This window comes from Asterias rubens, chromosome 8 (assembly GCF_902459465.1).
Source record: "Asterias rubens chromosome 8, eAstRub1.3, whole genome shotgun sequence".
Classification (NCBI taxonomy): Eukaryota; Metazoa; Echinodermata; class Asteroidea; order Forcipulatida; family Asteriidae; genus Asterias; species Asterias rubens.
Window position 1 is genome coordinate 6,282,873 of NC_047069.1, and position 27,749 is coordinate 6,310,621.

The window sequence follows — 27,749 nt, forward strand, 5'->3', positions numbered from 1 at the left end:
TATTTTCAAAACAAGCATTGTCGCTGTGAATATTACTTTGGTGAGTTCAATAGCATTTATCCATTTTTATTTTGTACAAATGTAAATGTACACTAACTATACTCGTAACTCAACCCTTATACAACTTTCTGGTGACCTATTCTTTGTTTCTTTGGGTGCGTTGGTTTAGCTTCCCTGGGTCGACCCCGGTGCGTTCGAATAGCTTTGACGTCATTCCGGGGGCTCACCCGGATCAGCCCCCAGTGCCCTGCTTGTGGAGCGGGTCACTTGGAGGCTAGCCCCAGTGCATGACGCACTACGAGAGCGGTCAGTGGTCATTCGTTTAGCTCTTGTCAGGGGCTCACCTGAGTGAGCACCACGGGGAACACTCAGGGAAGCTAATCGAACGCACCTATTGTTTAGCCTGGTTCATACTTCTGCGAATGCGAAGCGAATTTTCATGTCACATGTTTTTCGCAGCGAGTGTTTCGCATAAGTTTAACACAGCTCAACTGAATTATTTGTTGCAAATTTGTGACGTCACAATTCGGGTCTCATTTGCATTTGCAGGAAGTATGAACCAGAGTTAAGTCACTTTTTAACATTTGTTTTCTTCCTATTTTGTTCTCTTCTCTTTTACTGTTTTAGTTGCTCAACTAGTTTAGTAATTCATTTTGGGAAAAAAAATCTCTAAAATAACTTTTCAAATATATATGTTATTGCGACATTTTTCTTTGTAAATAAGCCACTATATATGAAGTATATATCTGTGGATATCACAAAATATCAAACTTATTTGTCACTAATTTTGTGTGTGCGTGTGTGTGTATTTTTTAGCGGGTCAGATTTATATAATAACAAATTTATCACTCATAATTGTTGGGTTTAATATTAGCAATATTGATTTAACAGTATGATTACTGTCTTGTGTTAAAATTAATAATTATTTGAATGATTTATATATTTATTTTATTGTAAATTATGTTCAATTATGCCTTCGAGTTTAAAGACACTTGACACTTTTGGTAATAAATTGTCAAAGACCCGTCTTCTCACTTGGTGTATCTCAACATATTATGCAAAATATAACAAACCTGTGAAAATTTGAACTCGTTTGGTCTTTGAAGTTGCGAGATAATATTCAAAGAAAAAACACCCTTAGTCACACTAAATTGTGTGCTTTCAGATTCTAATTCTGAGGTCTCGAAATCAAATTCAATCAAAATTATTTCGCAGTTGAGAACTACATTACTTCAGAGGGAGCCATTTCTCACAATATTTTGTATTATCAACAGCTCTCAATAGCTTGTTACCAAGTAAGTGTTTATGCTAACAATTATTTCAAGTAATTACCAATGTGTCCAGTGCCTTTAAAGGCAGTGGACACTATTGGTAATTACTCAAAATAGTTATCATCATAAAACCTTTCTTGATTACAGTTAACAGGGAGAGGTTGATAGTATAAAACAGTGAGAAACAGCTCCCTCTGAAGTGAGGTAGTTTTCAAATGAGAAGTAATTTTCCACGAATTTGATTTCAAGACCTCAGATTTAGAATTTGAGGTCTCAAAATCAAGCATCAGAAATCACACAACTTCGTGTGACGAGGGTGTTTTTTCTTTCATTAATATTTCGCATTTTCGACGTCGGATTGAACTCAATTTTCACAGGTTTGTTATTTTAAGCATATGTTGAGATACACCAACTGTGAAGACTAGTCTGTGACAATTACCAATAGTGTCCACTGTCTTTAACATGATCTGTGACTGCAACAATACCTTTTTAGAATCTACCTTGGAAATATATGAAGATATGTTTGTGTTCTCTGTATTCATTACGCCATCCAAAATATTAATTTGGAATAGTTTCCCTTCACTGACAAGGTTACCAAATGGGGTATTACTTGATAAGATTAGGAAGTATCAAACATTATTTTACCAACTAATTATTTTACTTGAACAGCCCACCTGTTTTAAATTTTGTCAAGGATTTATGGCAGCTCTTGTTGAGCCTTGTAAAATGTTATGTTTTTTTGTCCATCCGGAAAGAACAGTAACAAGTTGAGTACCTATTTCAGTATTTACTGTAAAATGAAAACCAATGGAATTTGCAATCAAACAACAATACTTTGAGAGATTCTTCAGTGAAAAGTTCAGTTCTGAATTTTGATTTTTGTTTTTTTCCTAGATCTAAAATTAACATTCCTTTAATGACTTCTCTTAGCATCTTCAGGCCTACAGGTCACTGTCACTGCTAGTTGCTTTTAAACATCCCTTGGTTTTATTACCTTAGATATGTCATATCAATTCTTTTGGAGATGTAGTCTTGGTTCAAGGCGCTTCTGTTGTTATCATATTATCACTACTTCTACCGGTAATTTCCATCACTGATACAATGACCAATAGAGCGTGCTATCAACCAAAAACCGCATCGTCCCAAGGACCGCTATAGTGAACTTCCTTGAGCAAGTTTGATCAAGAGACTACTGATGACCATTTGGCGATTTTGCCTGGTACACAGGATGTATTTCATGCAAAGGTTACTATAAAAGATTGTATAGTGGTTGACAAAATGGTCGCTGATCGAGTTTGCCCTTTGATGGTGGTCTATGGTGAGAGCACGCCCTCTTGTGGTAATGGACCATGGAGAGATTTTAATAACAGGAGAGTCTGCTTGAGCCAAGACTAATGCAGATTGGAACTGTAGCATTGAAAACTGGAGCCTAGGAGTTGTTGGGAGTTATGGGTTAAGGCTGCCCCCTTTTTTTTATAGATTTTAGCATCTACTTTTGGGATCACCTAGCAAAGACTCAACAATCTTGATATTACTTTGTTCTTCTCATTCATGCATTTAGGACTGGTTCAAACAACATTAATTTGTACTTCAATTGGGGTCAAGTTGACAATGTACTTCAATTGGTGTCAAGTTGACAATGTAATATTTTCAGATACATTGTTGCAGGTTTCCTTCATCACTAGCTTCTTAATATTTTCATTCCGTTTTAAGCCAGTCATTTTTCAAAAAAATTAATTTTCAAAGACTTGTGTAATGGTTTGTTATTGCTTGATGAAGATTCATTTTAATATAAATTCAACTCTGCCAAAAGACTATTCTTTACTACTCTGTTTTCTGTCAATGACTACTAATAATATACAAATGGATTAAATCCGTGTATTAATTAAGATATAATGATGAGTTTTTTGTTAGTCACTAATGTACAAATTCTATTCATAGTACTATTTGTAAATCTTAGCTTTATTTCATCTTCCCTATTGTACAGAGTTGTTATGTGTTTTACTATTCACTTGTTAATATGAAGGAATACTATTACTAGAGATATTACTGTTCAGATTTTTATTAGACTAATTGGCAGTTTTGGGCGTTATTTATTCAAATATTAATAAAGTCAATTGTTGAGAATAAAAAAGAGTACTGTTAAATTTCTTTGTTATTTGTTCTTTACCCCAATTTCTTAAAGCCTCAGTAAGCATAATTAATTTCTGTTTAGCACAGACAAATCAGAATCTTCACAGAGTAGTTACCAGCCAAAAATTCCATAAAGTTGGCATTGTTGCAACTGCGTCCCACTCACTTTTGCATAAAATTTACAAAGCAGTATTATATAGCTTAGTAGCTTCATGATATTGGGCTGGGCCCTGAACATTTTACATAACGTGACACTGTTGGTGGATATACCGCTTAAATTCATGTTGACTAAAATCATTTGTTCTGAGCCCCAATTTCATAAAGCATGTAAGCACGTTAAACTTGTTAAAGCCATTGGACCCTTTCGGTACAGAAAAAAAAGAAAAAAAAAGTTCACAGATTTACAAATAACTTACAGGGTTTACAGAAGATAGTAGTGAAATACTTCTCTTGAAATACTATTCCATGAAATGCTTTACTTTTTGAGAAAACAGTAAAACAATATCAATTCTCGTTAACGAGAATTACGGATTTATTTTAAACACATGTCATGACACGGCGAAACGCGCGGATGCAAGGATGGGTTTTCCGTTATTTTCTCCCGACTCCGATGACCGATTAAGCCCAAATTTTCACTGGTTTGTTATTTGATATAGAAGTTGTGATACACGAAGTGTGGGCCTTGGACAATACTGTTTACCGAAAGGGTCAAATGGCTTTAAGCACAGACAAATATTTCTTAACAGAAACATTGTTGAAACTGCCTCCCACTAATTTCTCTTGATTGAAATTTGCTAAGCAGTATTTTCTGCTTATGACGGGCTCTTAACATTTCATAAATTGTGCATGGATATACCGCTTTAATTCATGCCTACCTAAATAATCAAGAAACCTTTTCATTTTACTTTCTCTTTACCATAAATCTTCTCAAAAGAACTACTGTTGAGTCCCCAGTTTACCCATTCAATAAACCCTTACTTAAATTCACTTTCATTCTTAACATTTCATAAATTGTGCATGGATATACCGCTTTAATTCATGCCCACCTAAATAACCAACAAACCATTTCATTTACTTTCTCTATTACCCATTCCAACAATAAACACGTAAACTTTGCTCTTAAAAATTCAACACTGCTAACTCTCCTACCCCCCCCCCTTTTTGTACCGGCCACGCCTCTTCCTCCGCCGTTACACTTGTCGTTGGTGGCGCACTAGCTTGATAATGAAAAGGATTTCCAATTTTTATCCAGATAAATCAGTCAACAACAAAGGATTTGCTGGACTTCTCTCTTCATTTTAAATTATAAAACCTTGATGTTGAGAGTATGATCAGACATTTAAAGGAAAAACAATATTATTTTGTAACGCGCTTTTATGACTTTGACTTTTCATACTTTTAAAAAGATAGTTTCTTTGCATGAATGGGATCAAATGGGATCATTGCCAAACACAACTAGCCATTGGGAGCGCACGGCGCTCGTTTAGGACACGCCCTCCTAACGCTAAATGGTTGATTTTAATCACGTGATTATATTTCACCCATTTGATTGGTCGGTGAGGGCGGCAGCGGGGAACTCAAATCGAATGAATGGCTTTTATCAGCTGTTCCATCAACGCACACAAAGATGCACAGAAAGTCAACAAAAGGCTTCCTTTTTATTGAGCTCATACTCATGAATTAGCCATGCAAAATGGTTTAGATTTTGCATCATGCTTATATAAGTAACCAAGATTCCTCGACGTTTTACATTCCTGCAATCAGTCGTGCCTTCGTGGAGTTTTAGAGCAAACTAACATCACATTCATTCAGTGCCCGGTAACGACAGAGTCAACTTCGTTGTATTACATTGTGTATATCGTACGTTCAGAACACAAAGTCAACGTGCAAACTGAAACATCATGTCTTCATTCGGCTTCAACCCCACCATTTTCGACGTAGAAAACTCCTCAAATTCTCAGAATGCTGGTCTTCAGACAAGAAAAATGAAGAGAGAAGACGCCGGACGAGGAAATGGTCCCCAAGCCTGCAAAAGGGCCGCTCTGGGAACGCTGAGCACAAATGTGACGAGGAAACAGCCATCCCGCGCTGCCAAACAGGTCAGAAAATATAAAAAAATTATCCTTTAAAAATGTCTTTTTCCAACCCCTTTTCAACCACTTCACAAACACGGCCTTTTTATCCGGATTATGTGACGAACTAAATCATGTATAATTATGCAGGTTGTGTCAAGTGATGGCTTCTACAATTGCCAGGATGAAAATTCGTTTCCCCGTGCTCAGGCGGGAAAGTCAACGGGAGGTTCGTGGGGCAGCTTCGGGCTGCCACCGGCGATGGTCGAGCCCAGCTTCAGCATCCACGTCGACTCCGAACCCGCACCGTGCCAGACAAAGGTTTACAAAGAAAACGCATCATCAGAACCTCCCCTTAGTCATCTAGTTACTTCGTTGCAAGTGGAAAGAAGACCCCTAGAATGTGTTTTCACGAGTCTAAACGAGAGTGGTAAAATATATTTTTATTTTCTTTTGTTGGCAATGAGGAGGTGGGTGGGGCATGCCCCCCCCCAAAAAAATGGGGTGGAATTGGGAAAGAATGTTTACACTAGTTAGGTAACATGTTGCTATTTTGCTAAATTCTCTTGCACGTTCATTTTGTTGAAGTCTTGAGTTATATATTAGACTAGAGCAGAGTCGACCCACGCCCCCTAACCACTTTAAACAGCAGAGTATATAAATATAAATAACACATTATTTTTTGGGAACTTTCCGTATCCTGTCACCCAACTTCACTTGCTGTCACCATCTTTTCATTTACTATGAACGAGAATCTAATTTACTCAAAAATAAGATGGGCCTATTCCTTTTGGTAAAAATGAGTGAAGAACTGGTCTGGGCCCAATTTCCGGTTGCACTTATACCGACAACTCACGACCCCTCACGAAAACTCACGACAACAATTTTTTAAACATAAGTCAACCGTTAATTACATGCACAAGAGTCATATGCATCTAAATCATCTTCAACCTTCAAAAATTAATTGTAAAAAATGTGGGTTTTTTTCCCCGAATTTAGTAACGAACGGAAATATTCGCCATGTTTTCGTTCGATGTACTTGGACGATTCAATTATACTGCAGGGGGCAGGGGAAATTTCGGAGGGCTGAGTTGTATTTTTTTTCTTTTTGGTTTTCGCCTGCTGTTTTTTCTTTTTAGTTGCAAGTGTTTTTCTCCTTAATAATTAATAAATGTGTTTTTTGGTGTTAAATTTGATTAATTGAAATTCACATTTTACAGCCTCGCCTATGGTCCTCGACACATCGATACAGGAGGAAGAGAGCATAACATCAACAGAAACAGAAGATTTTGACAACTCAAGTGATATTTTTGGTGTAAAAGAGTATGCTGAAGACATCTATGAATACCTCAGAGAGGCAGAGGTAAGGAATATCAATATTTCAAGTCAACTGGCTTAAAAGATGGGGACTAAATGGAAATAGTCTCTACTTAAAACTGATTCAAGATCATTTTGGATCATTATCCGACAAAGGGGTGGTTATAAAATCTCTTTGCATGGAACCCCATAAAATGGTTTTCTTTCAGTTTTATGTTTGCAAGGATTCTAAAAATTAAATTGTTTCATGTACAAAACAAACTATATCTTTATTATTCAAAGTTTCTTTGATTGGTGGAACTCGCGCCATGTATACTTCCATGAAGCCATGATGTTGTTCCACAATTTTGTGTAATGTATGTTAGAGTCTTCGCAGCATCCTTTCCAAAATAATTGTCCCTTTTCCTGGTTTGTCCAAATGAGTCAAGGTACAGTTATGGCTGACAAAGTCTGTGTCTTCATTGAGTTGTACACATTGTTTAAAAGAAGGAGTTTAGGATTTCCGGAGTGTGGTTCGGCCGAGTGTTTTGCTTTTCCACTAAGCAAAGCGAAGCCAAGTAAACCAGATTATATTTTATGATACTATTTTGTGACGCACTGACTCCCATCTTCCATGCATGCATTGTGGATGAATTCCAGCTATTACAGCCTGTTTATCGAGCATGGTCAGTTTTTTAAATTTTACATCAATTTAAACAAATAAAGAGGATTACATATCAATGATTTGAGAACCTGCCCTCTACCAACAGCCAACCCATTATAACTCTACCAAGACATAGGACATTGTGTATTTGGCTTATCTGTTATTTACCAAATGGGGTTAGGTTATTTACAAAATGGGGCCTGTTTATTGCTCCTTGGCTGTACCATCTTTATGGTCATCCATTCAACATTGTGACCTCATGCATAATTCATGATCTTTGTGTGATTCTTGCATATACTACTGTGACACAAGCCAACTGCCAAGGCACTCGAGCCAACCACCCAAACACAAACACACAAAGCTTTATCCATTTAATAGTCTTTTAAGCTTGTTGTGTCATCTTGGAGAAAGGATGAGTCATAGTTTCAACAACTAATTAGTTATAGTACCCATATTTTTTGCTTATTTAATAAGAAAGTCTTTCTTAGAAAAAGTCTTGTCTTATCCTGTAGGTCATGAATTACACTAAGGCGTCTACTACTAGTCTTGGCCTTCAACACAGTTTGCCATTGTCTTTTAAGCACATCAAAATAAGGTTTCCAGCCAAACTACCATGTCTTGTGTGCAATTTGTGACTGGTCTTCTGCTCATTGCTGCTTAGCATAAAATTGTTAAGCAATATTTGGTGCTTTAAAGCAGCTCTGTGAAATCGGACACTGGTCTTGTTTATCTGGCATTCCCAACTCGATCTAGAACTTACCAATATTTTTTGTGAACATGAATGCTGCCAAATGTCCAAATACTATTTTTCTCCATACAGGTGCCCCTAATAAACTATAACAATATTGTTTTGCCCCTTTCAGAGCGAAGTTCTAGGCCTGAATATGTAACATGAGATTTGTGAAATGGAAACATAACCCTCAAGCCGAACAATTATCATCTACTTAAAAAGCTTTTCTATTGAGATTTTGCATCCATTAAGTTTTTTATTTTTCCCCATGTATTTTGATTGCAGCTGAGGAACAGGCCCAAGCCAGGCTACATGCGCAAGCAGCCCGACATCACCCCAGGCATGAGAAGCATTCTTATTGACTGGCTGATAGAGGTAGGGGAGGAGTACAGACTACACAACGAGACCCTATACCTCGCCGTGTCTTACATCGACAGGTTCCTATCCCAGATGAGTGTGCTGAGATCGAAACTTCAGCTTGTGGGAGCTGCTAGCATGTTTTTGGCTGCGTAAGTTCTTTTCAAAAAGTCGTCTTTCAACATTTAAAATACTGTTTTATGTGGACTGATATTACACGGAGGCAACAAAGGCGATTGCCTCCTGGTTATAGCCTTGGTGCCCTTGAAATGCTCCAGTATAATTTTACAATTTCGTCAAAGGGTGCTCGACCAAGGACAAAAAGCCTGTGCGTGCGTTCTTGTCCGTGAGCTTTCTTCGCTCTAACAAGTATTGATATTTTTGTCTTTATTTCCTGTAGCAAATTTGAAGAAATCTACCCACCGGAGGTTAATGAGTTTGTCTACATCACTGATGACACATACACCGTAAAGCAAGTCCTTCGTATGGAGCACCTCATTCTCAAGGTCTTATCATTTGATGTTGCTGTGCCTACCGCCAATGTGTTCATTTCACGCTACTTGCAGTCCGTCAAAGCCGACTCCAGAACGGAACATCTATCGAGGGTAATTTACTTTGCGTTGCCCTAAAAATTCAGAGACTCTGTGATTTCAGTTTAATAAATGGATTGCAGGATGCGTCTATGTTTGTCGCCATATTTGATGAAATGCGCACGCATGCAAGGCTATCACTGGCTGTGCATTGTGTGCATCGCTCACACGCTTGAACTTTTCTATTATGTTTCATCAAATATGGTGATCGATGATGCTTTGTGAAATCCATCTAAACAAATTTGTTAAGTTCCTGCACCCAGAGCTGCTTCTGCTTATTAATAAAAAAGCAGAAAAATGGGCCTACACATTTTGTCCAAGTTTGCAAAGGAACAGTTTGTTTGCTTGGAGCCTGTTGCCCTCAAAAATTTGAGAAACAATCCATGCATTCAGATGTTTGGGGATTATTATAAAAAAACATATTACTTTGAAGGGAATCCTTTCTCATAATAGTTTTTACTTATCAACAGCTTCAGTCCTTCTCAGCAGTTGCTTTTTATGGTAATTATTTTTTAAGTTTTATTTTTCAATCTTTGACCCTACCTTTAAATGGAAATAAAAAACAGGGGCTTTTTTTAATGGGTAGGGAACTTAACAATTCAGCCATGTGCATGAACTTGAATGTTGATCTCCAACTTTATCGTTAACAGTTTTTGGCGGAGTTGACGTTGCAAGACCACGAATTCATCAAGTACATTCCATCAACTATTGCTGCAGCTGCTGTATTCCTCGCCAACTTCACTCTCTCTGGACAGAATTGGGTAAAGACTGAGTCACACTGTAGTTATAACGATAACGACACAAAGAGAGCGCATTCTATTGATTCAATTGCTCCACGCAGAATATGCCCGAGCTTATTCAACCAATCGTGGGCATGCATTTTTAACATTTCTGTTCTCGTTATCGAGCCCTGTGTAACCAGGCCTTTTAAAAGTAAAATAACTTTGACCAATATTTGACCTCATCTCACCTGGAAATCAGTTTTTCATAGTTCAAATTTGGAGGGGAATCCACTAGATTACATGGCTAGTTACTCACAATTTGACTGGACCAGCCGTTTCTTGAAATCGGCTGTCGCCTGCCGGTGCCTATTTTTACAAAAATTTAAAACTGTAGCAAAGTGTAATGTCAAAACTGTTTAAGCTTAAAATGGGGTGTCCAAAAAACAAACTCCCATCTGAAACACAATGGTTTCCTGATGTCTACTTTTAATTCAAAGAAAATGCTTCCTAAAAACCAGTTGTTTCTGCTCATTTCAGAAAAAAATACAATTTCAAATGTATTAAAGTTATTATATTTCGCCTCTTAATGCTGTTTTCTATCTATATTCCTGGTTTAGACGGCGCAACTTCAGAAAGGCTCTGGGTATAGCCTACAAGACATCATGCCTTGTGCAATAGATCTTCTAAAGGCCTTCACAGACGCACCCAGCCAAAATCAACAGGCCGTCAGAGAGAAGTACAAGTCCCAAAGGTATGTGCAAGAACCATGTTTACTCCTTAAGTGTCAATTCCTCCCAAGATGCTTCGAGAAATCGAGGTTCAAGACCAGGGCCCAATTCCATAGAGCTGCTGCGCACAAAAATTTGCTTAGCATTAAATTCCTTCTAATTTATAAAAGCAGGACTACCAACCAAATTTCCACAAGATTTTCAGGTAAAGCAAACAACAGCTGAATATGCAACAAATAGCATTTGATTAGGTAATCCTGTTTTTATCAAGGAAAACATTTCATGGTATGCAAATTTTTGTTCTTAGCAGCTCTATGAAATTAGGACCATAACACTAAACAACAGAAAAGCACCCGCACACATGTGAAGAAGATGAAACAAAGGGCAGGTTGACATCCCCTCTTCACTCTTTGCCTCTTCACCCCAGACCAAGTAATCCAAAACCAACCAATGACACTCTTCTACAGGACCCTGTAGTGTTGCAGTGATCCGAATTAGGCCATATTCACAGGCCTGAAATTCCACACAGACCATGACCTTCGTTTTCCTTCGCCTTGGTGCCCCTCAAAAGTTTCCGATAGACTTTTTAATAAGATTTGCTAATGGAAGTGCCCTTTGTAAAATGAAAATGGTTTTGCCCTTTGAACATGCAGGCAGTGGACACTATTGGTAGTTACTCAAAATAATTATTAGCATAAAACCCTACTTGGTAACAAATTATGGGGAGTAGGGTAAAGCATTGTGAGAAACAGCTCCCTCTGAAGTGAAATAGTTTTTGAGAAAGAAGTAATTTAGAATTTGAGGTCTCGAAATCGAGCATCTAAAAGCACACAACTTTGTGTGACACAGGTAATTTTTTTTTTATTATTATTATCTCGCAACTTCTACGACCAATTGAGCTCAAATTTTCACAGGTTTGATATTTTATGCTTATGTTGATGCACATTAAGTGAGAAGACTGGTCTTTGACAATTACCAGTAGTGTCCACTGTCTTTGAAGATGAAATTCCAGGCCTGTATTCATTTGAAACCATACCTATCGAGTTACCCAATCTTACTTTAATTTTTGTTGTACAATTATTTTTTTTCATCAGATACAACAGTGTGTCATTGATTCTTGCTCCTACTGCACTGCCATCTTGGTGAGGAGGCCCTTAGCCAATGACGGCAAGTCTTTTATCTTCACTGCCCGTGTTGCCATAGAGACAGTAAGCATCATAAACAATCAACGTTATGTGAAATTATATACGTTACTGGGCCCCGTCCCTTAATGGCCCCTAACAATGGACAGACTACTGAGCGGCTCCAGCATTGTGCATGCTTCAGGTTAATGAATGCTCAGGAAAGTAATTATCCATGTGTCGGGGCCATCCCAATTGTCCTGAGACGTTTCAGTTGTTATCTCGCAGCTCATTTGGGATGTTCTTTTTAAAATGTTGTACAGGTTCACTTTGAACTCTTTATGGTTTTTATAAAAACAATTTTTAGAACCATTCGGCGAAGTTTTTAAAAATCAATTCTCACCAAGTGCAATTGATTGTCTGTCGAGGGTTCTGTTGCCAGTAGTTACAATCAACGCTTTATCTCGCCTTAACTTGGTGAGAAAAACCTTGACAGAATTTATAAGAAGCGTTGATTGTATCCACAAGACGGTCCTTTTGTAAATAGTCTTATAAGCAGCTACTCCCATCATGCTTTGCTTTTCAGAGAAAATAAATTTTACCGTTTGTAGCACCGAGAGAAGATTTTTAAAAGGGCGCATCAACCATGTCTAAAAGTTTTAACGGGTAATTAGGAGGGAAGCTTTTTTACTTGCATCATTGTAAGTTTGACAAAGTAGTAGTAAGAATCAAATGTTTTTTAACCAATTGAACTTTGAAATATGTGTTTTATTCAAGCTTGGAGGGAAGACGATGGCAGAAGGGTTATTACAAATTGACAAGTTGTTTGGTCAGAGCAGATACAACCAAAAACAATTGACTGTTCTGCTGGAAAGTGAATAGTCGATGTTTCCAAACAGACTTGTCAACCATTTTGAAAGTTTCTGATGTTCTAGAAGTCAAAAATTTCACAATTTTTTATTCCACATAAAATCCTTTTTAATCATCTGCTCTGACCCAACAATGTAAATAAATGTATCAAATGCCAAATATTAATTTATTTTGTCATTAATTTCAACAAGTGCAAACATTTGGGTTATTTGGTAAAGTTTGTATCACTTTATAGACTTTGCGTTTCATAGACATTATTTTAAGTTGGACAACATCACTCAAGTTAGACGATCAAACAAGACATTTGTAACAGTAACTGGCCTCCTAACAGTTTATTTTAAAAATTAATTTAACAATCTCACAACAAACTGTATATTATTTTTCTTTTGTACAAACAAATATGTGGATTTTAAAATTATTTCTTTTATTTATCAGTACTTGATTTTGACATTTTCATGAAGCCTTGATAGTAATTGATTGGTGAACAGTTAAAGGAACATGTTGCCTTGGATTGGTCCAGTTGGTCTTTAAAAAGTGTCTGTAACCGTTTGTTATAAAGTGTGTATGCGTAGAAAGATGTTGCATGGTTTTCCTTTTACCTAGTCGACTAACAAGGTCGGGCATTTATGGGAGTCAAATTTTGGTCTCCCATAAATGGCCGGCTGTGTTAGTTTGCAAAGTATTAGGAAAACCATGGATCATTGTATTCTACTTTTAAAACATCTTTCCAACCATATGCATTTTATAACGAATGGTTACAAACGCTTTTTATAGACCAACTCGTCCGATCCAAGGCAACGTGTTCCTTTAATTAAAAAGTCATTCCTATATCTTATCTGATAATTTTTATAGCACTGAAATCATATCATGGTTTTTCTGGTTGAACATTTCTTTTTCTTTTTTTCCTATTTCTTTTATATATATCTTAACTCTGTCTTTTTACTCTGCAAGAAAACAAGGTGGGCTTTTTATTGTTATCCAAAGATTTGAAATTCTGTATTTAACCTGTGTATGAGAGTAAATTGTTATCTAAATAAAAGTTTTTAAAGTAATAGTTGTGTGTGTCCAGTTTAACTTATGTTATTATGTGAATGTTGAAATGTAGGGAAAACCTGTAGAAATGGCTCAGGTTTTTTTCCAACAATAATTATGGCCTTTCACAATTTATGCAATCGCATGTGGTGTATAGCATTTACTCGGCTCTAAATTAAATGCTAAATATATAAGCTTTAAACCGTAATTCAGACAAACGTAAAAAAATTCACGAATGTATGGTGCGTGTCAAAGATTTATGTTCGCATTCCACTACTACAACCAAGTTCAAAGTGGCGCATTGATGAAGGTGTGATTTAAAGTAGTTGAGGTAATGCCTTTAGTGCAGAGTGCCATTCAATCAAGTTATCATGAACTGCTTAGGCACAAAAAGTAGCTTAACAGCACAACAAAAAATTGGTATCCTGTTCATTTCTGTGTAGTAGATATTGTTAAAGGAACACGTTGCCTTGGATTAGTTGAGTTGGTCTTTGAAAAGCGTTTTAAAGCGTTTGTTATTAAATGCATGGTTAGAAAGATGCAATGATTCACACACATTTGCCTCAATATTGCTTGGTTTTCCTTTGCAAACTAACACGGTCAGCCATTTATGGGAGTCAAAAAATTGAACTCATATAAATGGCCGACCGTGTTTGTTGACGAGGTAAAAGGAAAACCACGAAATTTCGGGTGATACTTGTTCGGTCGGATCATTATATTCTACTTAAAAACAGCTTTCTAATGAATGAAAATGCATACATAATAAACGCTTTTCAATGACCAACTCTGGACCGATCCAAGGCAACATGTTCCTTCAAGCAATTTTCTCTGCTGAGGCAGCTCTATCAAACTGTAAGACACTTTCATTATGTGTTATCACCAAGGAGTGATGAGGTTGTAGATCTGATTGACGAGCAGCTTCGTGCACCATGTTGGTTGCTGGTGCTGCATACTCCTAAGGAGTTGAGATGAAGGTTTTCAGGTTGTGATAACAATAACGTTGACAATGCACGCCCTCGATTGGTTGAACAAGTGTGCGCATATTCAGCGCGCGCCTGAGCAACCCAACCAATAGAATGCGTTCTCTTTGCGGCATTGTCGTTGTCATTTTCATCATCACCATGTCACTGCAGTGTGACTGGGCCTTTACCCCATTAGAGCAGAAGGGGGGGGGGGGGGGGTGGCGGGGACCGAACCAACACCAATGCATGCTATACACGACCATTTCATTTGTAACAATTGTTGCAAATCAGCTCCACGGCAGCTGTCTAGAACTATTTTAATCAATAAGCCAATCAATAATACTAGTAATCTGAAATAAAGTCTGCTGTTTTTGCTTTTGTGATTTAAAGATCCTACTGAATATAACACACTAATTATAAACTTTTAACTCTAAAAATAACTTATGTGCAAAAGTTTAGACAGTCCATTCTTCACGGAGGGGTTTTCTATAAATATATGGGATATTAGTTGCCTGAATTGTTCATTTTGTTAAATTTTACACTTACCTCTTAACAATAATGACAATCAAAATGCAATATATTTCAAGAATGCAGCACACGTATGTACAAAAAAACAAAACCGTTCGCTTCAATTAAGTATTTTGGAGTCCAAACCTCCCCTGTTTCTGACCAAAATCTTGGACTGGTCCAAGTTTTATTTATGCAGCATCGATGACGTCATGTTTCATTAATAAATAAAACAAGTCACGATAGTAAGATGGCGGATAGTCAGTCGCGCGCTACGTGAAAATGTCAAATATTGTTCGCTAAAACAACCATGTAAGACACTGTTGAGCATCCGATTGTGTTGCAAATTGGTTGTGTGTGGAACGTGAAGGTGTGCCGTCAAAATTGGAGCTGTAGAAGTCTTTAAGATGCCAGGATTTAGGCGTTTGCAAAGTAAGTTTCCACATTCGATTCGTACACTCACGCCATTTTCACTTCAGTGCGTACATTCCCATGCATAATGTGTGTGTGTGCATGCTGCGTAAAACCAAACCCGACTGTCATTGAGCTGAGGTTCGTTCCTCCATAACTAACCATGGTTCAGCTATCTTCTCGTCTCCCACGAACGCTCAGAACCTCAGCATACCGAGTTCTACATACCATGGTTCTACGGTAGGAGTAAATGATATACAAGCTATAGAAACATAGGAGAAGTATAAAATGATGATGCAGTCATGATGAGTAATGATATTATTGATAAACATTATAAAATATATAATTATATTTTAAGTAAAGTGTGGCATGGCATTTCATTTTCACAGTCAGCAGGTTGGCTTTTTAAAAGTTTTATAAATATTACACTAGTTATTATTTATAGATTACTTTGTACAGAACTACTGTCCCTCTGGCTCTGCCTGCCTTCTCAGTTCACCTCTCTGATACAGCTGTGGACCCCAGTTTGATACCTGGACAGTCCTAGAAATATGAAGTTTGTTCTGTCGTCGCAAGGAGAAGCGGAACGAGCTTCTTAGTTCTAGAGTGTAGGCCTATGTTTTTACAACAATTTTAAATAAAAGGGAATAAAAATAAAGGAAATTTTAGGTATTGATGGCGAACGGTCGTAAAAATTTCCTTTTTTTCGAATTATCGGTCGTACTAGCTAGTACTGTAGGACCCATTCAGGGGCAGTTTAGCACAAGCGTACTGCCCTGACTTTGCACTGCTGTACCAGACCTCCTCAGACTTGCCCAGTACGTTAATACACCCAGAAACATGGCCTGAAGTAACCCTCCCATAAAAAGACTTGTGTGACCCCCCCTTGTTCCCCAAATGCTACTTCAGGACTGCCAGAGAGCCATTGGGCAAAGCGTGGCCAGTGGAAAAGGAGCAAGCGTACCAATTACTGTCGAGCGTCAACCAAATAGGTTTGATGACTCAACAAGGTTCTGTTATATTTTGTTTTGTCACTCACCCGTTGGCTTGTTGAGTTGTTCACTGATAACTTGTTGAGTTGTGGGACTCATTGAGTTGCCGGTCCAGACCTGTCTAACTTGTCCAACTGCTGACTTGTCGAACCGTCGGGTTGTCTTAACTCCGTTTTAACAGATCATCCCCCTTTTACAGAAAGACTCTTGCAAAAATGATATCATTAACTAACACATGTCAAACATCAACTAACACATAACAAATGGCCATTTGAGGTTAAGAATTTAATAACTGTAGATCAAGTCATTGTCACCATTATTACTGATGTAGGTAATTGTCACCATTATTACTGATAATATATTGCCAAATGGTGGACATTTTTATTGTATTTTAATGTGCAAATCGAGAAAGTGATTTTCAAGCTGGGCATGAGGAATAAAGAATTTGAATTGAATTGAATTGAATTTGAGCTACATAAACCATGCCTGTGCCATACTATCGGCACCAAATCCATCAAAATCAATCGGTGGAATATGGTTGATTTTGTAAGATTTGGTACACCACAATGTTGTACCATTTGGTTGATTGTGATGGATTTGGTATGCGAGGACACAACATCCTGGTTGATTTTGGCAGAATTGGTCTTTTAGCTATTTCAAACCACTGGTTGATTTTGTTTGACTTGGTCCTTTAGATAGCTCCATGGGAGTGTCAACCCACTGGTTGATTTTGACATAGTTGTACTCCTACTACAGTACACACATTTAATTAGGAGTCTGTAAATAAACAATGCATATTAGCTGAATACAATGACCTGGGCACTGCATGTACATACACTTGCATTGTGTTCTATTGTTTATTTAGTTTGTCTATACCACCTCATGAATATGAATGGAACTGGTGACCCAAGAATGTGTAAGGGTCGCCAGTTCCATTCATATTTACAGGTGGTATAACAAAAACTTCATAAATCAATATTCATATATGTCATGCTGTATTACATAACCTTTTTTATTGAAGAAACATGAATGAGTAGTTTTGTACAATAGGTAAGTGTCATGGTAATATTTCTATAGAAATTTCAACATCATGCCCAGCTATAAATAAGGGTGAAAATGCGAACCCACCACACTTCAATGTGCGTGCTTGTGTCAATATGACTTCAAGAGAAACAAGAGTGCTACAGGAGAGTTTGACTTGCGAAGAGAGCTTAGTGTTCCAAGAAGCTGCAATGGGGAACCGGAAGAGAGCTGGTAGAGATCGTGAGAGAGGAAAGGAAGAAGAAGGCTGCCGAAAAGCGAAGAAGAAAGACCAGAAGAGCAGTGGTGCGAAAGGGAGTAAGGGAGTTGATCCTAGCTCACTGGGCCATGGAAAGAAACGTCCCCTGCAGCAGAGTTCGGGCTTACAGAAGAAAAGGAGACTTGAGGAGCAGAGAAATTTACGGCAGACGATCCGCAGAAGTGCGGCCGATGCAGGGGTCAGGATGGGTAAGCATTACAGGGCGCTTGCTATGACCGACACAGAGAGTGAGGAAGAATTTTTGGACGAAGCTGCGGCGATGTCTTCTTCAGGGTGTGACGATGACGATGTAGATGAGCCATCTTCCATCAGTGATGTGCCTGAGCCACCCATGCAGGCTAGAAAAGCCCCCCCTAGAAGGAAGGTAAAACGCAAGAAGACAACAGAGGTGGACTCGGACAACGACCCCGACCCTCCATCATGCTACCAGCCTGACTTCACCCCGGACAGTGAAGGATGGACGAGAACTCTACACAACATCAGAGTTAGAAGCTTCAAGCCGAAGGGTACACTGGGACCTTCATTCAACCGACGCTCTTCGGCTTTGAAGTACTTCCTCAAGTTCTTTCCCATCGGTCTCCTTCTCACCATCGTCAAGTGGACCAATGTAAAACTTGCGGAGAAACAAGTTCGGCTAACGTCACTCGCAGAGATAAGAGCCTGGTTCGGCATACACCTGGTGATGGGTCTGGTCAAGGTGGCCAATTACAAAAATTACTGGTCAACACATCCCGGTTATCGTAACTCCCTCATCTCGTCCACAATGACCCGCAACCGTTTTGACTCCATCAGCCAGTTTCTTGTGTGTAACGATGCCAGCAAGGACCCCTCCCTCATCCAAGACAAGGCTCACCGATACAACGCCAAGCTCAAGCACCCCTTGTTCCATGTGCAGCCGGTATGGGACAAGGTCCGCAAACAGTGCCTGAGCAAGTACGTACCGGATCGGGAGCTGACCATAGACGAGGCGATGATCCGGTACAGGGGATTCAAGGCTAGCGTTCGCAAGTTTTTTATGCCCCTGAAGCCCATTCGTGCCGGCTTCAAAGTTTACGCCATCGCCGAATCGGCTACAGGGTTCATCCTGAACTTCATAATCCACCCTCACTGTCAGAAGCCTGCTAAGATGTTGGACATCGCAATGGACACTGCAAAATTCCATCTCAACTCATACCACCACCTGTACACCGACAAGCTGTACACATCTATCCCCTTGGCGCGACACCTTCTGAGCCAAAAGATGTACTTGACCGGGGCCATCAAAGGCAACAGCAGAGGCCTGCCCAAGGACTTTAACAGCGAGAGGGTCAAGAGGATGAGTAGCAACCCTCGGGGCTCTTTCTCCACACGGCAGAACGGTCAACTGACTGTTGCTGCTTGGAAAGACAGCAGAGTGATGCTTCTTCTTTCCTCAGCGCATCAAGGGTGGAGAGACCCTCACGAGCACTCCGTGAACCGAAAGATTGCAGATGATGGCACTGGACGCCTGGAGAAAAAGACCATATCTGCACCTCCACAGGCAATCTCCTACACCCGCTACATGGGAGGGGTTGATCGTGGGGATCAGCTACGATCATACTATTCTTGCTCGAGGAAGTCCCAGCTGTGGTGGAGAAAAATCCTGTATTTCCTCGTTGACATAGCTCGAGTGAATGCATGGATATGCTACCGGAAACATCACAGCACCGTAGCAACCAACAGTCCAGAAAGCTCAGAGGAAGATGAAGGTGCCCCCACCCACTCCAAGTTCATCATGGATGTAGCAACACAGCTCATCGATGGGTACGCCCAAGGCAGAGCTGAGGTGCAGTTTTATGGATCCAAGAGGGTGAAAGCAAAGAACGCCCTTGGGCACACATCAACTAGGATGCCAGGTCGCTATGCACGTTGGTGTCGGTGGTGCAGACTGCACAACGGAGTAACAAAGTCCGGAAGAACAAAGACAACAAGACGAGGCTGTCAAGCGTGTGGAGTCTACTTGTGTGCTGGACAATGCTTCATCAACTACCACTCTCTTGTTAGCAGCGAAGAGGCAGGACACACCACCAGCACCACCGAGTAGACGAGAGTAGACATCTTAGGACTCCCCACACAGCAAGATTTTTTTGGTACTCATTTTGTCCCCCTCATTTTGTGTCAAAAGAACAAAACCAAAAAAATATCAGTGGATATTCATGCAATGGCAGTGCATTTCGGGAAAAACCCAACAAAAAAAACCCCACAAAAGCATAAAAAAAAAAATAAAAAAAAAAAAAGGCAGTGATGCAACAATGATATTCCTGTAACGGCAGTGCGAACAGAATAATTTCATTGAGACTGAGCCACCCAAAAAAAAACAAGTAAATATACATCGAGTTTGCTCAATCACAATTCGTTCAGTTGGTTGATTGTGATTGATTCAGCTATGTAACAACCAGTAGTGACAGTAGAGTTGGATCCTAATAGACCAAGTCAATCAAAATACTCCAAGATGTTAGTGATTGGTTCTGATGGATTCAGTACTTATGTAAACAATGCTTTGGTTGATTATGGTGGATTCAGTACAGTTGCATATTTATTGTCTCTCATTTGATTGATTTTGGCGGATTAGGTATATTTTTAAGCAAAAACAGTCAGGGGGTTAGGGTTAATAGTCTGCATTTTCAAAGCATTTTTTCACTTGATATGAATGCTTTTGAAATTACATTGTATGCTGTTTAGATTTTAAAAACCTGGGGCCAATTTCGCAAAGCGTTAAGATTGATCATTGATCTAAGTTGCTGTTGCTAAGCAAAGTTTGATGTCACAATACAAATCATTATGGCAATATTGACAATGAATCGTAAGTGCTTGTGGTCACAGCCACAATCATTGGTACACTTTTGTGACCAAAAGACCCTAAATGAACAACAGATGAAAAACAAGAAACTCTTTACAAATCATCATGTATCCGACAAACTCAAGCACCTTTTTTCATCATTGACACGAACGCTAGGTGGCAGCAGACTTACCAGGTAAATTTCCATTGTTGTCTTAGTTCTGAGCACATTACCAAGAACAATGGATTTTACCTGGTAAGTCTGCTGCCACTAAGCGTCCCAAAAGTCTTCATTATTTTATTTATTTCTCCAGAAGACGATCAGAGCATGCTGATCGAAACGTCGAGTTGAAACCAACGCTTTTTTTCAGAACCACCCCAACTCATTAGAGATAGTCAATGGTGTTACCATAAACCTTTCCATGTACGTTGAGATTTAACTGATTTCAAACTGTTGATCGTAAAATTAAACAATGTGTACCCGTTTGGCTGTTCACTTAAAAAGTGAAATCAAGTCATGGTTTTTTAATTTCAGCTTATAAAAATGATTCCGCATACTGCTAAAAATTCAGAGCTACTGCAAACATCTAATACTATTTGATCGCAATTGACACCTCTAAATGTACTCTTTTAAAAACCCACCCAATAAAAGACCCCAAAAGTGTACATCATTACTTGTGTACTAGGGAGGTTCCCATTCAAAGGAAAATCTAAAGTACAGATAAAAAGCTCATCAGTAAATATTCTGATAGCTTTAGTTTATGTGTAACTTTGTAAAACAAACAGTAAAGCCGTTGGTCCCATGTGTTGTGTAATGCAAGTAAAAGAACCCAGTGCACTTATCGAAAAGAGAAGGGGTTTGTCCCGGTGTTCCTGGCTGTGGCTGCTGTATGCGCCGTAGCACCTTGTAAAACCCTTTATAAGAATTCATCGCTGCAATAACCTATCTTTCTGAAAGTTTGTATCTCAGGACCTTGAGTACCTTGTTTGGTAGTTTACAAGCACTATAAGACTTTGATATTATTATTATTATTATTAGTAGTATTATTATTATTATAAATCAAAAACGGTATACACATAAAAGCACACAACTGTACGGATCTGGTTTTGTTTTGGGGCTCCTTCCATACATGCCTTTTTGAGGTATGGCGGACATAGGAGTGTACTGTTTGGTTTAGTTGTATCACACCAATTTACCCAAATCATATAGTGTTGTAGCATTGTGTCCGCCGTATCAAAAAGCTTGTTGATCTTTTACTAGTCCTTTTTATAAAGAATTCTCTTGTGGTGTTAAAGTTGTGAAAGACCATATTCATTGCAGTCTAGGCATTGATACACCAATTCCCTCTGCTTGCACGGATCGGCCATGCGTGTAGAGCCTCGACATCATGCTTAATTTGCATTGTATGTTTGCACGAAAGTGATATTTCATACCATGACAATACAGAGTCGGGGGCACGAGTGGGAAAAAAAGCATTTGGACTGCATTCCAATATGGGACACAGTCACTTAATGTATTCAAAAATTATATTCAAGTAAACCTGACGCACAGAATGAAATGGTGCAAGCAACTACAATTGTTTGTAGAAATCTAAGATTTTTTTGCAATTGTGTTTAAAGACAATGGACACTATTGGTAATTGTCAATGACCAGTCTTCTCACTTGGTGTATCTCAACATATGCATAAAATAACAAACCTGTGAAAATTTGAGCTCAATTGGTCGTCGGAGTTGCGAGATAACTAGGAAACAAAAAAACACCCTGGTCACACGAAGTTGTGTGCTTTTAGATGCTTGATTTCGGGACCTCAAATTCTAAACTTGAGGTCTCGAAATCAAATTCGTGGATAATTACTTCTTTCTCGAAAACTATGTCACTTCAGAGGGAGCCGTTTCTCACAATGTTTTATACTATCAACCTCTCCCCATTACCCGTTACCAAGTAAGGTTTTATGCTGATAATTATTTTGAGTAATTACCAATAGTGTCCACTGCCTTTAAATACGCTGCAATGAAGTAAAAATTGCTTCAACCCAATGGCAGGCATCCTTTGGACGATTTCAGTGTCCTCATGATAAAAGTCAAACATGTTTAAATTGCATATATGCAGCACATAAAAAATCCACAAGTCGCCAAATAATCAGCAACACTTCAATCCAGGCATGCCAGAAATAATTATTAACCAATGACCTCATTTAAATGCAATTCAATCAGCAAACATTTCTGCTGACATGGGCAAAGTCATGTTGAGTATTAGAATTCACACAACTGTATAGTGCACATTTATCATCATAAGCAACTAGTCACAAACTTCAATAACTTCAAATCATAAACACTCACCAAACATTTCTGCTGTGGATGAAGTCATCATGAGTACTAGAATTCACATACCTGTATTCGTACATCATCATAATCAGTGTCTACGGCTACTTAAGTACAGCTATACATTCACAGCTATAGTAAAATACTTCAGTAACTTCAAATCGACAACACTCGATGCTTCGGTCCAACTTTGAAACTGCGTATGGAATATGGACAGTTCAAAGGCCCCCTGTTGATGAAAAAAAAGAGAGAAGTTCACATAACCACATTAAATCCCGTATTTCCTGCTACCAGCAAAAACACAGGAACATTTTAATTGGGTCGTCCCCGACCAGGAGGTGTGTCTGGTACGAGGTGACTCACCCCCATCTAGGTCCTGTACGTATAACGTTGTCGTTTTCTGATCTTTGAGCTCCACAAAATAGTATCGGCCAGTACCATACATGTAACACTACAGTGTGAGTTGTCACTTGACTTTGTGGAGTAGATTGAAGCACGGTTTAAAGTCAAAGAAACATCTGCCGTCAAAAAAACTCAAATGATATTTGACCAAACAAGTTTTTCATTGAGTGGCACGACCGATGGCAAGTTCAGTTGCAGTGGAAACGGATTGTTGTATCAAAGATGAGGGGGTCGCTGAAGTGAAAGATAAACAAGGTGAGAGCGCCAAATCAAGGGGAGAGATCGATTCTCCAAGCTGCGTAGTGGAACTTGTATCCGATCAAACACACTTGTAATTATATTACGATTGATTCACTTTATTGATCTCCAAGGCAAGTGTAGTACTTAATAGTACACATGATTAGTCTACTAACACATGACTGGTAAACACCAGACTTATATGTTCATAAATGCAAGGTTGTAGCAAGGATTTGCTAAAAGTCTGTCAAAATTTGCTGGAAATTTTAAAACCGCATGTCCAAACAGACTTATACATTTACGTAATGACAGATAAAACAGGGTGTATAAATTATCAAACAGGGTGTCCAAAAGAGGCCCAGACATCCCTCTGGCTACCATGCATAAATGGATTGGATCGACAAAATGATCGTAAAGTTGACGCTAGTCATTTTGGTTGTTAAACTTTAAAGGTCTATACACTATTGGTCATGGTCATGCATCATCTTAATCTGTAAGTTAGTTTAAATGATGTGTCTACAACAAGCATTCTGAGAATTGTTTCACATGTTGTCGGTATTTTAGATTTGGGCTATTATGTCTGGCAAGTCTAGTTATGGCCCTCCCTTTTCACAGGGACTTGTAATTGTTGCCTTACCCACGACACCCACAGCAATTGCCCTGGTGCCCTATGCTTTTGCTGCTGTGGTGCCCTTTACAAATTGTCATAGAAGTGCCCTTTCCTAACCTTTCATGCATCGTTAATTTTAGTGATAAATTCATCATCGGACACATTTATTGAATGTTAAATGTTTCTTGCAAATGGCGACCCCCCTCAAAAAAATAGGTCACATTTTTAGCATGCTCAAGAGTACTGCCTCTTTCCCATTCTGAAAACTGTGTCGCCGTGTGATCAGCATTTTTTAATTTACAACTATTTGTCAATCTACATTGTAGGAGATTAATCCGGTCGCTAGTGACTGGTCGGTTCGTGAAAGGAAAATCTGCCTCAGTGCCCTTAGATGATTGAGGTACTTGAGGTCGATTTCACAAAGATGGTCCTAAGTTAGGACTAGTCCTAGGACTCTTTGGGAGTTACTCATCCTAACTCAAGATACATGTAAGGCTAATCTAAACTTGTTGGTGAAATCTATCTTTGGCCTGTTTACGCGTGTCACCCTGAACAACGTCCGTATTAAAATAAAATAAACACTATTTCTATGTCGTTTTTTAATTTGTACAACACTCTTTCGAAAGTCAATTTTGCAAGCATTGTTTGTCCCTTTAATGTATCCCTATACACCCTATCGTAGCATCACGGTATGGATTTTATGCATGACAAGCCAATTATCCTGTTCAATAGGATCTGTGGCTAATGATTACGGTCACGATAACTAAATAGCAGACATCAAAAAAAGGGTCTGTCGTTGAAATGAAAATGCTGTGCCACAGTGACAAGCAATGAAATTGCTGATGACATTTACTGTAGGATTATGTTTAGTGTACATTCTGGCGAGTGTCAAGCTGAGCTGCTTTTGAAGGACGTTCGTTGGGATGACTTGAAATAATCTGTGGGTCGGCAGTGTGTGCATATCATTAGGCACGCTAAGCTAAAATTGTTCACAGTTTAGTACAATATTGCTGAATATATTTCCACGCTTCTTAAACGTGTTCAAATACTACTTTGCCCGAAGGGCGTTTTTCTCTCTTATAAATACTCTAATTGGATTGTCTCGCTTGTGAGAACAAATGATGGTCGGTTTGTAATTGAATAAGTAATGCTTGGTTTTTATCTACGATGGAGCTGACCTAGTTTTTAAGAGGAACCTTTTTAAATCTGGATTTGTAGACGGCAAATGGAAGCACGTAACTGTGGTGAGTACACTGTACATATAGCATAAGTAAGCAACATGGAATAATATGTACTCCCAGGGAGCTGAGATGGTTTAGACTTTAAACAAAAGGGCCTAATATGACCTACATGTAGGGTACTGTCGAAAGCGCAATGATCCTTTCTTTGGCGTTACACTGTATACGGATACTGTATTCTGTAAGAGCCGTTATTTCATTATTTGTTGTGAACATGTTCGTGCATGAGACCATGGTGTTAGATTCTACATAACCTCCGAGAGACGCAGTGCTCTAGTGATTCTGATCAGCAGAGTGTGGGTTTGAGTCCCGGTTGTGACACCTATCCTTTGCGAGACACTTTACTGTTGCTGAGGCTATGCATGGGATTCAATGCTATTGCACTGAAAAGAACCCAGTATACTTAACGTATAGAAAAGGGGCTAGCCTCGGCGTCCTTGTTTGTTTTGCAGCATATTGTATTGTCATATTTGATCTAAAATATCTAGTTTAATTGAGGCATTATTTTGAGTATAGACTATATTATGCAGCCATTCAATATTTTAAAATCTAAATTTGGGGTACATGTAGGTTGGTTGGTCAAAATAATTTACCTTTTTATATATTTTTTAAAAACTTTGACTATTCTGAATGTCACCTAAGGCAAGGTTCCATGTCACAATACAATCGTAGTCAAGATAATTGACCCCTTGCACGCACGTTACAAGCGGCGACTTTGCCACACTCACCATTTTGGTGGGCAATAGGTTTACATACGAGTACGTGTAACTTTAAACCCAGCGTCGCCTAAAATGCACACTTCACTGAATAACGCAAAGTGACATTGCCCACCAAAGTGGCGCATCCAAGATTATTCTGACGATGACATCAGGTGAATTGGGTCAATAGTGGGCATACCCCATACGGGTTCTTTTCTATAGACCGATTGCGCTACCAATGTTAACATGTGACCACATGACCTATATAGCGGGTATAGAAAAACAAAGCTACACAGTAAAGACATGGCGAGACTCGAACCAATGGACCATGATCGGCTGTATTTTCGATAAATAACACTTTTAACCATGTTTTAACTAAAAACGAAGCCTTTTTTTTTTACCAAGGGACCATAATCGGCTGTTTTTTTTATAAATAAGTTAACACTCTTAACTAAAAACGAAGCCCTTTTTTATAAAGTTTAAAGTTGTGACATTGATTCAAATCACATTTGCTGTTTGATACATAATTTCCAGTATTCAACTACAAAAGAGGTTTCTTTTGAGAGTATGGCGCAGACTACGTGAAGTCGGGCTGTGATAAGGGAGTTTGCAAAAATGTCCAGCTCATAGCTGACAGCTACCCTTTCTAATCAAATAAGTTGAGGGTGTAAATCCGTAGCAGTTCCTTGCTCTATGGTAAAACATGGGCTTGGCACACTTTCCGTGCTCAAACACATGACATCTTGTGAACATTCTCGTGGAATTTCCTTTGGTGGAACTGTGTTGACCCATTACTGGCGTTGTTCGGACACCGGTAAAGTCTCATGTTACAACCTCCGGAACATTTTTGAGTTATTTTGAGAATTGAGTATTTATTGAACAAAAAATTGCAACAGTAATCATGTCTTTTTAGTTATTTTGAGAATTGAGTATTTATTGAACAAAAAATTGCAACAGTAATCATGTCTTGTTTATACGCTGTGTTCTGTTTTAATTTAATACCCACTAGGTCACATGACACACGGAGAGCAATTGGTCTGTATTTCTTATCGCTGAGATGATGGTAAAAGACCAGTGAGTTGGGACGGACTGCTGTGTTTCATCTCGAAAGTCTCCCATTACCGTGGTGATACATCATCTGCTCGATGATTAGTTGTCTTTTGTATTATATGCCTAATACATACATGTAGTAACTCATCTCTGAGCAAATGAATTTTTCAGCTCTTTGAAATCAAACCCAGTGCTCATTCATTGATGTCAGCTACATTAGTAATAACGACTGACTCTTGGACCTTGACGTGTAAGATGTCAGCCATCCAATTCATGAAAGTTAATACTATGATTGTTTTAACAAATGTTCAATGCGCGATGAAGTGATGTATCTATAACTGTGTGCGTTAAAAGCACTGGACACTATTGGTTATTACTCAAAATAATTGTTAGGTTAAAAACTTGCTTGGTAATAAAACTTACGTGGTCATTCCTACCTCCATGGTAATAAGCCATGGAAAGCTGCTGATAAAACATGAGAAACTGATCTCAGAAGTAACAAAGTTTTTTAAAATTAACTTTGATAGTTAAGGACAACTGCCTGCAGGCATAAACACCACATTGTAATGAATATATTAAATTGAACTGATCTGCTTAAATTTCATATTAAAATTTCATATCAATGCAAAGTTTGTTG

The 27,749-nt window shown here is 38.6% G+C and overlaps 2 protein-coding genes across 4 annotated transcripts in view; both read left to right on the forward strand.

Annotated features, from left to right (window-relative positions):
- Positions 1-5,030: 5,030 nt before the first annotated feature.
- Positions 5,031-13,110, forward strand: LOC117293987 (G2/mitotic-specific cyclin-A-like). The gene is made up of 8 exons (XM_033776502.1): positions 5,031-5,503; positions 5,627-5,906; positions 6,697-6,839; positions 8,452-8,675; positions 8,924-9,128; positions 9,764-9,874; positions 10,453-10,586; positions 11,658-13,110. The coding sequence occupies exons 1-8, from the start codon at positions 5,306-5,308 to the stop codon at positions 11,707-11,709; spliced, it is 1,347 nt and encodes a 448-aa protein (XP_033632393.1). The 5' UTR covers positions 5,031-5,305; the 3' UTR covers positions 11,710-13,110.
- Positions 13,111-15,157: 2,047 nt separating this feature from the next.
- Positions 15,158-27,749, forward strand: part of LOC117293271 (probable phospholipid-transporting ATPase IA) — a 60,134-nt gene continuing 47,542 nt past the window's right edge. The window contains exon 1 of one of the 3 annotated variants that reach the window (XM_033775505.1): positions 15,158-15,487. In XM_033775505.1, coding sequence (XP_033631396.1) covers positions 15,463-15,487 — 25 coding nt within the window. In that variant the 5' untranslated portion in view covers positions 15,158-15,462. The remainder of the gene's footprint in view (positions 15,488-27,749) is intronic. The other 2 variants (XM_033775504.1, XM_033775503.1) reach the window with 2 other exon arrangements.

Bases quoted from the DNA above. Each gene is read 5' to 3' on its own strand.
- LOC117293987 (XM_033776502.1), top strand. From the start codon at position 5,306: ATGTCTTCATTCGGCTTCAACCCCACCATTTTCGACGTAGAAAACTCC. The intron at 5,504-5,626 runs GTCAGAAAATAT...ATAATTATGCAG, and splicing joins CATCCCGCGCTGCCAAACAG to GTTGTGTCAAGTGATGGCTT. The intron at 9,875-10,452 runs GTAAAGACTGAG...TTCCTGGTTTAG, and splicing joins CTCTCTCTGGACAGAATTGG to ACGGCGCAACTTCAGAAAGG.